This window comes from Maylandia zebra, linkage group LG1, assembly GCF_041146795.1.
Source record: "Maylandia zebra isolate NMK-2024a linkage group LG1, Mzebra_GT3a, whole genome shotgun sequence".
Lineage (NCBI taxonomy): Eukaryota > Metazoa > Chordata > Actinopteri > Cichliformes > Cichlidae > Maylandia > Maylandia zebra.
This window is the reverse complement of record NC_135167.1, coordinates 36,074,954-36,090,102: the sequence shown is the minus strand read 5'-3', so window position 1 is coordinate 36,090,102 and position 15,149 is coordinate 36,074,954. Positions and strand designations below refer to the sequence as shown.

The following is a 15,149-nucleotide window of genomic DNA, read 5'->3' as shown; positions in this document are numbered from 1 at the left end:
CCCATCTCCAGCTGCCTCCCTCTTCCCGCTCCACCACAATCACCCACACATGCAGGGCCTTGGGGTAAAGGTGTGCCACCAGGGTGCAGGGGAGGCATCCCCCCCTCTGTCCCCATCTAGCTGCCTGTGCCTCAATTTTATCCCACAACTTAGACATTCACATTACTCACACTCTCATAACACATACATATAGGACCTTGGGGGTGGGCACGATACACGGAATCCAAAAGACCATCAGGGTGTACAACCTCACCCCTGGCATTGTTGCCCACCTCTCAATTTTAAATACACGTATACATTGAGGGCTATCAGGAGGGGCTATGCACTTACCTGCTGCTCTCTGGCAGGTAGGTCCATGCCCTCCTGGGTTTTAAATGCACCTTAGAACACACATACATCAACACTACATATGAGTGGGCGGAGGGAGGTTTGGAGTCTTCACACACCCCCGTTCTCTGCGACCTGCTGGAGAGGGGGGTTTGTGAGGAGGAGCTGGCCGTCCCTGCCTCCCTGCTGCTGCTGAGTCGGGGCAGTCTGCTTCTCTCCACCCAAGGGAAAAGGGTAACACTACCTGGGTCTGGGTGCAGTTCCCCCCTCCAGGGGCAAGGGTACCTAGACCCGGTTCGTAGAGTACGCTTGGGGAGTATGATCGTGTCTCTTTATGTCTGTCTCCACGTTGGTTGAGTGTGGAGTAAGTGCATATGAGAGCATGAAGGTGGGAATGGATGTTTGTATCTGTGTGTGCCTGAATGTCTGTGTCTATATGTCAGGTTGGGTATCAGACGCCACCTCTCTAGGGACATCTCAGGCCCTCCAAGGTATGGAGGCCTATCTCCCCCCACCACTCCCCCTGCCAGTGGCAGACGCCCTCAGACATCGGTGCGTTGGTGGTTCTTTGTGTCTGGGGTGCGCATCCAGGTACACACCGGCTCACTCCTTGGTGGCTGCTTGTCGGGGCCTGGAGCTTGGGGTTCGCTCGGGCCACTTCAGGGGTGGGGTGCCCTCAGCCTCTTGGCCTGGGGCTTGGTCACTCAGGCACAGCTGGCTGCCGGCGGAGCTCACGGGCACGTCACTGCAACCCCCCCTGACTTCTGCTCCACGGCTGATGAGTGACCCCTCAGCTGGGGCTCTCCTCAGCTCTTTCTGGGACAGTGGCGCGGCTGCCCCTCTGTTGGTCTTCCTTGGTCTCTTGTGTTCTGAGGGCCTCTGGATGTCTGGAGTTTTGATCTCCTCCATACCTGCTTCATGCCCTGGAGGGCGGGGCTGTGGCTCCCCACACCCTCTAGCAGATCATTACATGAAGGAACCTTTTAAAAACAAGCACGCTCATGCTCACAGGTGTACACACGGGTGCTCACACACACAAACTACACCCTTTTTGGCTCCTACCTCAAAGCACACTGTGCGCTGTCGATCTTACATGCTGCACAATAATGTTTAATATTTAGTATTTACTGTTATATTCCCATAGATCATCGTGATGTTGTTTATTGTGTTGCTCTTTTTTTTCCTTCTGCTTGTTTTCTCTTTTTTCTTTCTCAACAGGTGATCCAGGTGATTGATATTTGTATTTTTTGTCTGCTTATTTTGTTGGTTTTTGTTTTCTGCCCTTTATCCCCGTCCCTCTTCCCCGCTGTTTTTCTTTCCCTCTTTCTCCCCTTTCTATTCTCTAGTCAAGTCTGTCCCGTATTTAGCAAGTGAAAATAAAATAAAATAAACAATAAAAGGTGAAACAAATGGACCATTACGGCAAGGTTGGGATGGTCCATTTGGTAAAGTAAATCCGTTGGGCATCTTTCTTCGCCTTTAGACAATAATTCTGATGGCAAAAGAACCAAACGGAACAGGCAAAAAAACATAAATAAATAAATAACAACGATGTCAACGATGCAACCCACCCCGCGCACTGTCTGTTCAGCCTCCTGCCCTCTGGAAAGAGATACAGAAGTCTCCGCTCCCGCACTACCAGGCTCACCAACAGCTTCATCCACCAGGCTGTGAGACTGCTGAACTCTCTTCCCTCCCGGGTCCCAGCCAGTAGAATCACCAGATTGGCAGAAGTATAGGAAGACAGATTGGACTCTACCCCCCCCCCCCCCCCACCCCCCCCACCCACGCACACTCTCCAACAAGGAAACACTCTCTGAACCAAGAACTGGAAAACATTCCTGACTGGAAACAACTACCTCTGCATTGCAATTGCACACACCTGCTGCTATATATTTTTAGTATTTCTTTTAGCACTATTTATATTATTTATATATTTATTTATATTATTATATTACTATTTATTACCCTATTGTTAGGGCTGTTTTTGTTGTGCATCTGCACCTTATTGTTGTCAATGTCTACGCATGGGACAGTGTGAAACGTAATTTCAATTCCTTTGTATGGCAAGTACATTTGAAGAAATTGACAAATAAAAGTATTCTATTCTATTCTATTCTATTCTATAAATAATGAACATCATTGCTGTCCTTTAATCAGCGGTCCCCAACCCCCAGGCCTCGGACCGGTACCTGTCCGTGAGTCGTTTGGTACCGGGCCGCGAGAGTTGAGGCTCAGGTGTGAAATGTATGGTTTTCAGGGTTTTTATCAGTTTTCAGCGTTATTTTGTTATCGTTTTTATCGTTAACTCGGTTTTCCTGGGTCTTTTCACGTGTGTTATGAATAAATCTTCTTCTTTTTTTTTTTGGTACCGGTACTAGTTTTATTTTGTTGCATTTATCCGTGAAAATATTGTCGGGCATAAACCGGTCCGTGGCGCAAAAAAGGTTTAACAAGTCCAACCTCTTCTACAGAAAAGATTCCCCAAATCATGATGCTTCTGAGCTCTTTGCATCAATCAACTTGTTCACAGTTGCAGAAAGAGTCATCCTGCAGCCTTAAGTTCATTTAAAAAAGTTATATCATGATTAACAATAATTGTCAGATTATGAAATATGCTGGAGCTGCACCCCTCTTATTCACGTTTGGATCATTTTAAACTAGAAGAAGTGAAATGTGGGAAAATTTAAGCAGTGCTCTAATAATGGTTGAATATGAACATCTAATCACCTGTCTTTTGCGGTCTTGTTATAGTCTCTGGGTGGCCACTTGTGGAACAGTCTCAGTTATAGCACAACTTTCCTGCCAGGGAGTAAAAGAGTCTGGCTTCTTTATATGGGTGTTTGCATTTATGCTTATATAAAGTCACACTTTTTTTCTTCAGCTGGTTAAAATTCAGAGTAATATAAAATGCAAAAGGCTTGGATAAAGTACTTAAAAAAATCATTCAAAGTTAGGTTAAACACACCTAAAGCAATGTGAAACGACTACCGAAAGATCCAAATGTCTTTGTGTGTGGCACTGGCTGGGCACGTGTATGAAAGATTCATTGAGTTATTCATTCATTCCATCCACCCATTCATTCTCATCCGTTTATTTATTCGTTGTTTTTTAGGGTGACTTTTATTCTGAAGGCGGCCCTTTCAAAATTCTTATTTTGAAATCCGAGAGCGACCTCCCCCCGGAAGTACCCTGCATCATCTGTCCATCCTCCGGGCTGTCAGATGAGGGTTTCAGTTAATCAGTTTGAGAAAAAGATTCTTCGCCGGGTAGGTATGTAGATATCAGAAAGAACAAAACATCGTGAACATGCAAATCCTGACTCCTCATGTTTACTGGGCTCAGCGGCACGGAGAGATTTACCTCCGAGTGGAACTGAGCGATGTCAAGGTAGGACAGTCCCCAACATCCGCCTGACAGCTTTCAGCTCATTGACTCCATATATAATGTTTCAACCTCCACTCCGACGGGCTCGCCGTTTAAATTTGCTTTTATTTTCTTGCTGGTCTGGGTGTTGCTGTTACTTAACGGGAGCTTTCTTCGCTGTGGCTGTACTACAGCGGACTTTGTCGCGGTCACAGCTAGCCAGCCTGGCTGTTAGCTGATGCCGTAGCTACCGTCACAGTTGTAAAATGGATTTATTGACTGATAATACTTACTTCAGCTGGCATGACAAAGCAGACAACCAGAAGAATTCATACACGCTTCTCCTGTGTTCAGAAAAAAAAGCGCATAATTATTTTTTAAGCAAGATTAATACTTCTCGAGGTCAAGGTCCTTCAGCACTAATGGGGTCTAAAATGTAAGGAAGTTTTCTGTAAAGAAGGTAAATGCATTAGTGATAACTGAGTGAAATGACTCCAGAGTGACAGTTGAATTTGGTGTTTTAGAGTTACTTCCTTGTTTTGTAGCTTCTCTCTTTGCAGTTTTCCACCTCTAATGTTTGCTTAAACAAAGCCGAGTTTCAGAGAACTAATATTTCTTTGTTACCGATTATGGCTGTGAATGATAAGGAAATAATAATAATGATATCTATTTGAATTCCCCTCACCTACAAAGTAAGATTTCATTGGACAGTCTAAAACACAAAAATTATTCAGTTTCTCTACAAATATGACCAAAAGACACCTTAAAATCACTAAACCACACTAAGTTGTGAAAATGTTATTTTCTGTACATCCCACCGTGTTTCAATCTCTAACAAATTCTTTAGCAAAAGCATCAAAGGAAAGTTTCTTTTTCTTTTCTTTTTCTTTTGTAGAACTTTGTTGTCTATTAAAAGAATATGAAACCATCCACTGTACTCAGAGATATCAAAAATAGATCACGTCAGCTAAAGTTTGACTTCCTTGTTTTTGTAGATGTGCTTCACTTATTATGTCAGCCGCATGGCCGTGCCATTTGCTATAAGCTTGGCAATGCAAAAATTACTTACAAAGCAACTTTCAGCAGCACTGCAGTTCACAGTGCTCCTCCTAAGAATCAGACATTATAACAAAATGTGAATAAACTATATAAGTAAAGTTAAAAGATGCCAATCAGATAAAAGGTTTTAAACCAGGCTTTTAAAAGAACTTAAAGCTTTCTTGTAGTTTGTTTCTTGGAAGTCGTATAACAACTGATAAGATGCTTTTCTATCTATTTTTGACTGTAGCGGCCCATCTGAGAGGATGACATCACTGATACCTTTATTTGGTTCATCATTTGCTTACAGCTCCCTATATTTTAATTATTTGCTGAATAACTTTAGTGTGTGTCCAGTGTAAACACGTGTGTCTAAACAAGGATCCAGTCTAATGGGCTGAGTTTATAACAGTAGCTTCTTCGACTTCATCCTCCATCTGCTGCACAAATGTCTTATAAAAGATGCATGATGTTTAATGGTTGTTCTGGATCTTGTTTCGGCTCTTAGGATGAAGGGAAATGAATGAAGGGAAACTCAAACAGTCTCAGAGAACACCACCTGTCCTACACACACGAGTATAAGCAACTCAGAATAACTGCTGTAAAACTCAATAGTACAACATTACCACCTCTAAAGTGGCCGTAAACTTGAATCAACAACTTTGCACCACTTTCAACAAAAACATATTGCAACATAGTTTTGTGTATAGTATTGTACTGCTATGTTTAGCTCTTCATCATAACCTGATCTGACTGTATTGTGAAAGTCTGATGTTGCTCGTCCTTAAAACAAACCTGTAGTTTGAATATTTGATCTTCAGTAAGAGTCAGTGGAGGTAGAAAAGTCTGGTCTTTTCCAGGGCTGAAGGAAAATGCAGAAAAATGCAGAAATAATGTTAGCCAAGCAAATTGACTCGGCAGAAAAAGCACCCAACACTGGATATACTTAGCTTGACCAAGCTACCTCCCGTGCAGTTTGTGGTGACTAAATGGTTACCCAGAGATTGAATGTGTTGCACACTGACAATCACTTTTGGTCGCAAGGTAATTGACAGGAGGCAACCTTTCTGAAAAGACTTGCAGCCTGACTAGGACTAACTCAAGTCACTCTCAGGCTACGTTCACACTGCAGGTGAAAGCGCATCAAATCCGATTTTTTTTTTTACCCTATGAGACCCATATCCGATCATGGTGTGACAGTGTGAACGGCACAAATCCGATATTTTCAAATCCGATCTGGGTCACTTTTGTATGTGGTACTGAATCCGATACATATCCGATGTTTCAGAAAGCGACTGCTGTATGAACGGTCAAGTCGCATTAAATCCGTCTTTTACGTCACTGACACAAGACAGATGCCAATTATCAGCGCCGGAGAAGCGCCCGATAAGACATCGCGAAAGCTTCCTGGCCATCCAGTGAAACTGCTGGGAAGACAACGTTGGAGAAACGTTAACATTTTATTTGTACTGCATAATCTGCAGATTCTGACAGAAATCTGCAACTATCCTTTGAAGCACCGCTCCTCTCTAAAACAGCAATAAGGATAATTATTAGGTTATCTACATTATTATGTAAATAACAAAATAACTTAAAGCAAAAATTGGGAAACGTGAAGTCCGAAGTCTTTATATTAAGGGCCATCAGTCAAACAATATTGTTTGCTCTGGGTCTAAACAGAGCGCGTTGTGTGTGACATCTTCTTTTGCGCATGCGGGCCGCTTTGAGCGTTCACACTAGAGCGCGTTTGCTGTCGCATTTTATTTGTAGTGTGAACGAGCAGACAAAAAAATCGGATTTGATCAAAAAATCGGAATTAAGCATTAAGACCTGCAGTGTGAACGTAGCCTCAGATCGATCGTCAAAGGTTTGCAAACATTTATTTGGCTGATTTGTAAATGCAGATCAACTGCCAGCATGTTTTCGTCAGTCTGAATGAGTCAACAGATATGTGGTTTTCACTGATCTATCACATTTAATTTCTGAAACAGACTGCGTGTATTTACCATCTGGACCCCATTAAATCACACACTAACATCAGACTGACTCCATCTAATGGAAACATTTATGGAATGTTTTAGTGACAAGAACTGAAAACAGATATTGACAAAGTTTTAACTTTGAGGACATCATTTGAAGTTGGAAAAAAATGATGACGTTAATGTTTTGCAATACTTTTGCATCACAGAATGTTAAAAATTACAATAATATCGTAGTGTGAGCGAAGTATTTGAAGTATTGTTATAAATTTGTGTTGTGGGCTATATGAGGATTCTTTTTTCTTTCAACAGAGAATATCACCGTACCTAATGTATCATTTCTACCTCAATGGTTTGTCCACTTTCGGGTTGTGATGGCGGCTTTTGTGTTTTTCAGAATGTCAATATCAACCTGCAAGAACACAACACACTTCAGTTCAGAGGTTGGTACTTCATTTTTGTGCATTTAAGAACAAGAAAATGAAGATTAAATAAGAATGAACTACAGAATGATGCATAACCACAATATACTTAGACAGTTTTGTCTTTTTGTCTTAATGCTTTAGCATTTTTTTAGTGAAAGGTTCTCTACAAATAAAATTTGTACTCACTTTGCTTACTTTACTGTTTAAAAAAACCTTGTACCACAGCACAGGGTCATGGAGCTAAGGGAGATAATGAATACGAGTTCAAGTTGGAGTTCCTGGAACCTGTTAGACCCGAGGTACTGCTGTCTCATTTTTGAAAGTTTTCAAGAATTGATTGGGGTGTTTTTTCCTGCTAAGGTTATGACATTGTGCTAATAATGTTCCTGTCATTCTCCAGTTTTAGTGTGAGTGAATTTGACATGGACACTAACTGAAAAACTGACTTAATTTCCAACAAATAGCTGTAGGTTTTATTTCAACACACACACAGGTTAAACAAAATGTCATGTTATTTAGGCTCGATTTAATACTCTGTTTCCAGATCAAGCACAAATCCACTGAGCGTCAGGTTGACATCAAAATCAAGAAGAAGGAGGAGCGCTGGTGGGACCGGCTGACGCTGCAGGAGAAAAAGCCTCTGTTTCTGGCCCCAGACTTCGACCGATGGCTGGATGAGTCGGACGCTGAGATGGAGCTTCAGGCTAAGGCAAAACGACAATGATTCCACTCACCCTGAGGACTGAGAGTAAAATGTGTACCACAGAAAAGACTTTTGGTTGCTAACATGAACACTGTGTCTGATGGGAAGTCAAAGGACTAGAAAATGTAGTCTTTGTAGTTGCAAACAGGTTTTGGGGATTAAAATATTTTTGTTTGGGGGACATTTTACATTTTATGGCAGGTCCTTTTCAAAGTTAGGCATGCAAGAGCCAACTCACATAATATTACATAACTTATTGTGATCTGGCAAGGTTCAGCTTTGCACATGTGTAATTTGAACGTAAACTTCATGTCAATGCTCCTTCCTACTTGGCTATTAAGACTGCTGAAAGACTAAATCAGTTGTTCTGGACATGCTGCTAAAATTTAATATGATTATCCAGTGAAATGTGTTTATCTGTAAAAGTGTTTTATAATTAAGGGAGTCGTGTTTTGAACTCTCTGGGACATTCACACCATCAACATGTACTACAGCTATCAATTACAGAGCCACAATAACTTTTTGCATTCCCAATAAAAAATAAATACATTTCTTTTCAACGTACTAAATTCATCACCTAGCTGCTTTGGAACTGATGAGAAATGTGACTAATTGTAATTCATTTGTTGTTCTTTTAGGAGGAGAAGCTAAACAAGATAAGTGTGGAGTCAAGAGTTCGTAATGACCGTGAGTTTCACAGAGTTCTTCACCTTCAAACAACCTGAAACTCAGATATCCTATATCACCTGTGTTTGCTGTCCTTTAGATTAAATTCTGCAGATTAGTTGATTTTAGTCATTTTCTCTCTTGTTTCCACAGCATACCTGGGTCTGAAGAAAAGCTACTTGTTCATGTACAACCTCGTGCAGTTCCTGGGATACTCCTGGGTCTTTGTCAACATGACTGTCCGCCTCTTCATTCTTGGTCAAGGTTTGTAAAGAGAAAACAAATGTCTTGAAGCATGGAAAGGCAGGCATTTTTTTGGAAATGCCTTTTTGGGGTCGTTATTCAAAAAAGTAATGTATTACACACTTTTCTTAAAAGTAATGCAGTACTTTACTTAATTACTCCCAAGGGGGAAAACTAATTTGTTTTACTACTCATTTTATTATTTTCCTGTTTCTCTATAAAATGACTTTAAACACATTGTCTCATCATTACAATTTAACAAACACAAATCCCTATCCTAATCAGGACACACAGGATCTTTCACTTAGTATTTAGGTATGAACACAAAGCAAAGATGAAAACCATCGCAAAGAGACTTTAAATCGATCGCCATGGTGATTCTACTGTAGAACAATGAACAGGTAGAAACAAAGCCTGGCTGCTCATCGGTTTGTTACCTGTTGAAGTTTAGGGTCTGGCTGCCGGGCTGGTGTGAGCATTCACTCAGTTTTTACCCTGGGTTCTTGGCTAGCTTAGCATTAGCATGCTGTCTGTGCAAGTGCTTACAAAGAGCCAAAGTTGTGCTACCAGCATAATGCTGTTGTTTCTGTCCTGCATGCAATTTGCACTTTAGCATCGCGCTCTGGTCTTTTTGTGTATAGAATAGAATATAAATAAAATGCCTATATCCATGCTGTAGACTGTGCCACTATTTTCCTTCTCTGACACAGGTACCAAAATCAGTTGATTTCAGCAAGTGCAAACAATAAGTGTGACCCATAGACAAAGGCAAAACGGACTATTTTAAGGGAATTTTAAGGAATTTAATTACTCTTGATACCAATCCCTAGTAAAGACCATACAATGATGCAGAGAAAACCACAACAATCAGACAGTCCCCTATGACCAAAAGCACTTTGAAGACAGTAGGAAGGAAAATCTTCCTTTTATCAGGAAGGAAGCTCCAACAGTATCAGGCTCAGGGAGTGGCAGCCAGCTGCTGAGAGAAACAGAGATGAATAATAAGTAATAATTAAAGTGATGTACAAACACAGAGGGTGAAAAGAGGTGAGTGAGTGAAGAAGCCCCCAAAAGGAAGAGTTATAAGGAACTCTATAAAAGAGAATCTGACTATTAACTTAAACACTTACCAGTATCAGCATAGTAGATGCATAGAACTGAAGTTACATCCAGTAACTACTATATTTTGAGTGAACCCTTTTTCTGCTGGACAGATAAGCTACAAAGTGCTTTATTTATATATATATATATATATATATATATATATATATATATATATATATATATATATATATATATATATATATATATATATATATATATATATATGTATATATATATATATGTATATATATATATATATATATATTAGGGGTGCAACGATACACAAAATTCACGGTTCGGTTCGATACTTTGGTGTCACGGTTCGATATTTTTTCGATACAAAAAAATGTTCATGCCTTTTTAATTTGTCATTTATTAAAATTATAAATATATATTTTAACTCAAAAGTACAGTTTTTAAATTTAACCCTAACCCTTGTGCGTGTTTTTTATTTTGACAGCGAATGCGCACCTGCGGACCACTTATGTGCAGCCCTGGTTATTTAGCTCGTCATATTGCAGCCACAGAAATTATTTTGTCCATGAAACCATAAAGCTGCACTTTCTTTTTGCCTTATAGTCTGATTTGTCATAACTTCTCCGTTTTGTGGTAAGCTTTTCTTTGGCTGTCACTTCTTCACCCTCACCTGTCTTATTTGGCTCAGCAGAACTAAAATATATATCTGTCTGTGAAGGTTCTCAGTCATCCAGGTCATCGTAGTCAAATATATATCCTGCTGCTTTTACACACACACTCACATAAGCTCAGCGATTCTCTGCGCGATCAACCTCTCACATGTTTAAGCTTGCTGCGGGAGATTTCACTTGTCATGTTTGCATAGTAAGCTAACAATTAATAAGACGATGTCAGAGGAATTGGTGCACAAATTATCATCACTCACAGATCAGTGCTGTCGCTCTCTATACACAGTTCGCGCGATTGCAAAGTGAAAGCAAAAAAACAAGCGCAAATTCAAACGCGATTGCAATATGTCACATATTGACAGTGGCTCACCGATGCCAATGACATAATTACCCAGCTACATTTCTGAAAGAATGCAAAAGCATTGACATACAGTGGGGCAAAAAAGTATTTAGTCAGCCACCGATTGTGCAAGTTCCCCCACTTAAAATGATGACAGAAGTCAGTAATTTGCACCAGAGGTACACTTCAACTGTGAGAGACAGAATGTGAAAGAAAAATCCATGAATTCACATGGTAGGATTTGTAAAGAATTTATTCGTAAATTAGGGTGGAAAATAAGTATTTGGTCACCTCAAACAAGGAAAATCTCTGGCGCTCACAGACCTGTAACGTCTTCTGTAAGAAGCTTTTCTGTCCCCCACTCGTTACCTGTATGAATGACACCTGTTTGAACTCATCATCTGTATAAAAGACACCTGTCCACAGCCTCAAACAGTCAGACTCCAAACTCCGCCATGGCCAAGACCAAAGAGCTTTCGAAGGACACCAGGAAAAGTATTGTAGACCTGCACCAGACTGGGAAGAGTGAATCTACAATAGGCAAGCAGCTTGGTGTGAAAAAAATCAACTGTGGGAGCAATCATCAGAAAATGGAAGACATACAAGACCACTGATAATCTCCCTCGATCTGGGGCTCCACGCAAGATCTCATCCCGTGGGGTCAAAATGATCATGAGAACGGTGAGCAAAGATCCCAGAACCACACGGGGGGACATGGTGAATGACCTGCAGAGAGCTGGGACCAAAGTAACAAAGGTCACCATCAGTAACACACTACAACGGCAGGGAATCAAATCCCGCAGTGCCAGACGTGTTCCGCTGCTGAAGCCAGTGCATGTCCAGGCCCGTCTGAAGTTTGCCAGAGAGCACATGGATGATACAGCAGAGGATTGGGAGAATGTCATGTGGTCAGATGAAACCAAAGTAGAACTTTTTGGTATAAACTCAACTCGTCGTGTTTGGAGGAAGAAGAATACTGAGTTGCATCCCAAGAACACCATACCTACTGTGAAGCATGGGGGTGGAAACATCATGCTATGGGGCTGTTTTTCTGCCAAGGGGACAGGACGACTGATCTGTGTTAAGGACAGAATGAATGGGACCATGTATTGTGAGATTTTGAGCCAAAACCTCCTTCCATCAGTGAGAACTTTGAAGATGAGACGAGGCTGGGTCTTCCAACATGACAATGATCCAAAACACACCGCCCGGGCAACAAAGGAGTGGCTCCGTAAGAAGCATTTGAAAGTCCTGGAGTGGCCTAGCCAGTCTCCAGACCTCAACCCCATAGAAAATCTGTGGCGGGAGTTGAAAGTCCGTGTTGCTCGGCGACAGCCCCAAAACATCACTGCTCTCGAGAAGATCTGCATGGAGGAATGGGCCAAAATACCAGCTACTGTGTGTGCAAACCTGGTAAAGACCTATAGTAAACGTTTGACCTCTGTTATTGCCAACAAAGGTTATGTTACAAAGTATTGAGTTGTATTTTTGTTATTGACCAAATACTTATTTTCCACCCTAATTTACGAATAAATTCTTTACAAATCCTACCATGTGAATTCATGGATTTTTCTTTCACATTCTGTCTCTCACAGTTGAAGTGTACCTCTGGTGCAAATTACTGACCTCTGTCATCATTTTAAGTGGGGGAACTTGCACAATCGGTGGCTGACTAAATACTTTTTTGCCCCACTGTATATTTTTCCTTCCTACAAAAGCCCGACGGGCAGGGAAGAGATAGATTTTGGTAGCCCGACTGAAAAAAATCGCTAGCCCCGGGACGTCGGGCTAGCGATATTGCGAGCCCTGTATCTTATTGAGGAATCACTCATCTTTGGAAAAGAGAGTTTATTACAGAGAAATGTCTCTTTCCAAAATAAAAGCTATACTATCTGCTTCTTCTGGGCTATATTCTCAGCAGCATATTAAACAGCTGTCTAAATGACTCGGCTAAAGTTAGTAGCATGCTTGCTTGTTTTTTTTCTGCTTCCACTTGTCTTTGCACTAGGATGATGTCGGCGTAAATGTGCAGTCATATTCGTTGTGTTCCCACTAGTGCTTTCAGGTTAATCTCGTTGAAATGACCTTAACGCCACAACACGGCAAATCTCCGTTAACGAGCTACCGCCAATCGACGGAAATCTTAGAGAAATCTTAATGGGCCTTCTGAGGTCGGGTTTGGTAAAGCGCAGCCAGATCATGCCAGCGATGGCCGTGTATATATATGTATATGTGTGTGTATATATATGTATATGTGTGTGTATATGTGTGTGTATATATATATATATATGTGTATATATATATATGTATATACAGTATGTTATAATGGTTAGTTAGTGAGCGATGCCAGATGTTTACTACCATTGTATTATCACAGAGTACACATTCAATCCAGTTAGTCTGTCTCTGCCATGTTTGTCTAGCCAAAGTGCTGAACTTCAAACCATCTCATTCATCTTGAGGTTCTTTTGTGGATTAATTTAACCTTAAATACGCCAGAAGAGCCAACAGCTCTTCTTCACCTCTTAGAAACGTTGGACCTTTTGGCCTGCAGCATAATACACTGCTCAAAAAGTGAAGTGAGCACTCAGTATTGTCAATGGAAAATTGTATTTAGTAGTCAGTATAATCTTTTAGTGATATAAGTTTGCATATGGTAGAATACTGCATGTAGTTATTTGTATTAGGAAATATTCAACCATGTATACTTAGAGGCATATAATCAATTGTGTAGTGACAGGATGTGTGATCTCTAGCAGGCTACAAAAGGCTTGATGTGCACACCCACATCCTGGGAGCATGAGAGAGGTCGTACCTTGTCTTATTGTTTTACGGTAGGATTAACGTAGCTATATCTGTTTTAGTCTAAGTGCTTTTTGGTTTGATGAACTGCTGGACTTCGAGACCAGCAGGTTTAGGGAAGTCTTTATGGGGTCACACTCTGACCCCCCCCCCCCCCCCCCACACACACACACACACACACACACACACACACACACACACACACACACACACACACACACACACACACACAAGCACCCACTGAAGTATAAATAAAGACCGGGGCAGTTTCTTAGCACAAGTCTCAGTCTGGAGGCTGCCCTTGCTAGCAAGAAGTTCTGTGTGTTTCTCTTCTCTGAGTCTTTACTGAAGAAGTGTTTTATAACATTTTCCTTAACAAGTATAATATGAAGTCAGTTAAACTTCTGGGATATCAGTTAGGTATTGTAAACCATTCAAGCCGCATGGTACTGGGCTGTGAGCACTGAAGGACATTAGGTCCTCAGGCCTCCCGCATGAAGTCTATTTCTGATTGTTTGGTCAGAAACATTCGCACCAGTGGCCTGCAGAAGCTAGACTTCCCCACCCAGCTCTTTTTATGTAACACTCCATCTCCTGTTATGTCTTCCATACTCTTGAGACTGTGCTGGAGACCAACCTCTACACTGCACCTGCTGTCACTTTCATTTACACCAAACCAGGTGAAATAGTTTATGGTGGCTGTGTGCGTGTGTGCATGTGTTTGTGTGTAAACTGAAAAGAAACAAACACAATCGACAGGAAAATAAAACAGACAGGGGGTCCAGAGACTGCAGGGAGAGAGGTCTGTGGTTTTGTTTGTGAGGAGCTATTCACAGATAAGCTCATTTGAATTGAAACAGGAACACAACTACACAGCAAGGATTTGTTTTGCAAATGATCATGGTTATGGATAGTGGCTCGGGCAGCGTGCTCGCTTAATCATGTCCTGTTTTTGTTTCTCTCTCGCCCCACACAGACTCGTTCTATGATACCTTCCACACCACAGCTGATATCATGTATTTCTGTCAGATGATGGCCGTGCTCGAGGTCATTAATCCTTTGTTGGGTCTGGTTAAAACTGGAGCTTTTCCCGCTATGATACAGGTAACATCCAGCGACACATTTTGCCCCCTGTTAGTGTTTTATTTATTTTTTATTCATCTTAACTACAAAATTGAAAGCTCATGCACATGTGCACAACATTATTGAAAATGGCAGGTAGTCAGTATTCACACGCATCACATGTGCAATTTATTTTACCTAGAGAGTCTCATGGCACCACAGAATGATTTATTTATTTAATAATTTATCATATACCTTAAAGTAAAATAGTAAAACTAAAGAGCTCTAACACAGAGCTCCAGTCTGCAGGCCTGTGCTTTTATGACAGTCAGCTTTATCTGGCCTTTAATTGTGCCTGCAGGTTGCGGGGAGGAATGTTATTTTGTTCGTCGTCTTTGGCAGCCTCGACGAGATGCAGAACAAGCCCGTTGTCTTCTTCGTCTTCTACCT

General features: G+C 41.2%; 1 protein-coding gene across 1 annotated transcript in view; it reads left to right on the top strand.

Annotated features, from left to right (window-relative positions):
- The first annotated feature begins 3,494 nt into the window (after window positions 1-3,494).
- Window positions 3,495-15,149, top strand: part of LOC101467683 (very-long-chain (3R)-3-hydroxyacyl-CoA dehydratase) — a 17,769-nt gene continuing 6,114 nt past the window's right edge. Inside the window, exons 1-9 of the mRNA XM_004573284.2 lie at window positions 3,495-3,596; window positions 3,673-3,717; window positions 7,108-7,153; window positions 7,361-7,434; window positions 7,680-7,844; window positions 8,477-8,525; window positions 8,658-8,768; window positions 14,614-14,741; window positions 15,061-15,149. The exon at window positions 15,061-15,149 is cut by the window's right edge and continues 24 nt beyond it. Of these exons, the coding sequence (XP_004573341.1) occupies window positions 3,552-3,596; window positions 3,673-3,717; window positions 7,108-7,153; window positions 7,361-7,434; window positions 7,680-7,844; window positions 8,477-8,525; window positions 8,658-8,768; window positions 14,614-14,741; window positions 15,061-15,149 (752 nt within the window). The 5' untranslated portion in view covers window positions 3,495-3,551. The remainder of the gene's footprint in view (window positions 3,597-3,672; window positions 3,718-7,107; window positions 7,154-7,360; window positions 7,435-7,679; window positions 7,845-8,476; window positions 8,526-8,657; window positions 8,769-14,613; window positions 14,742-15,060) is intronic.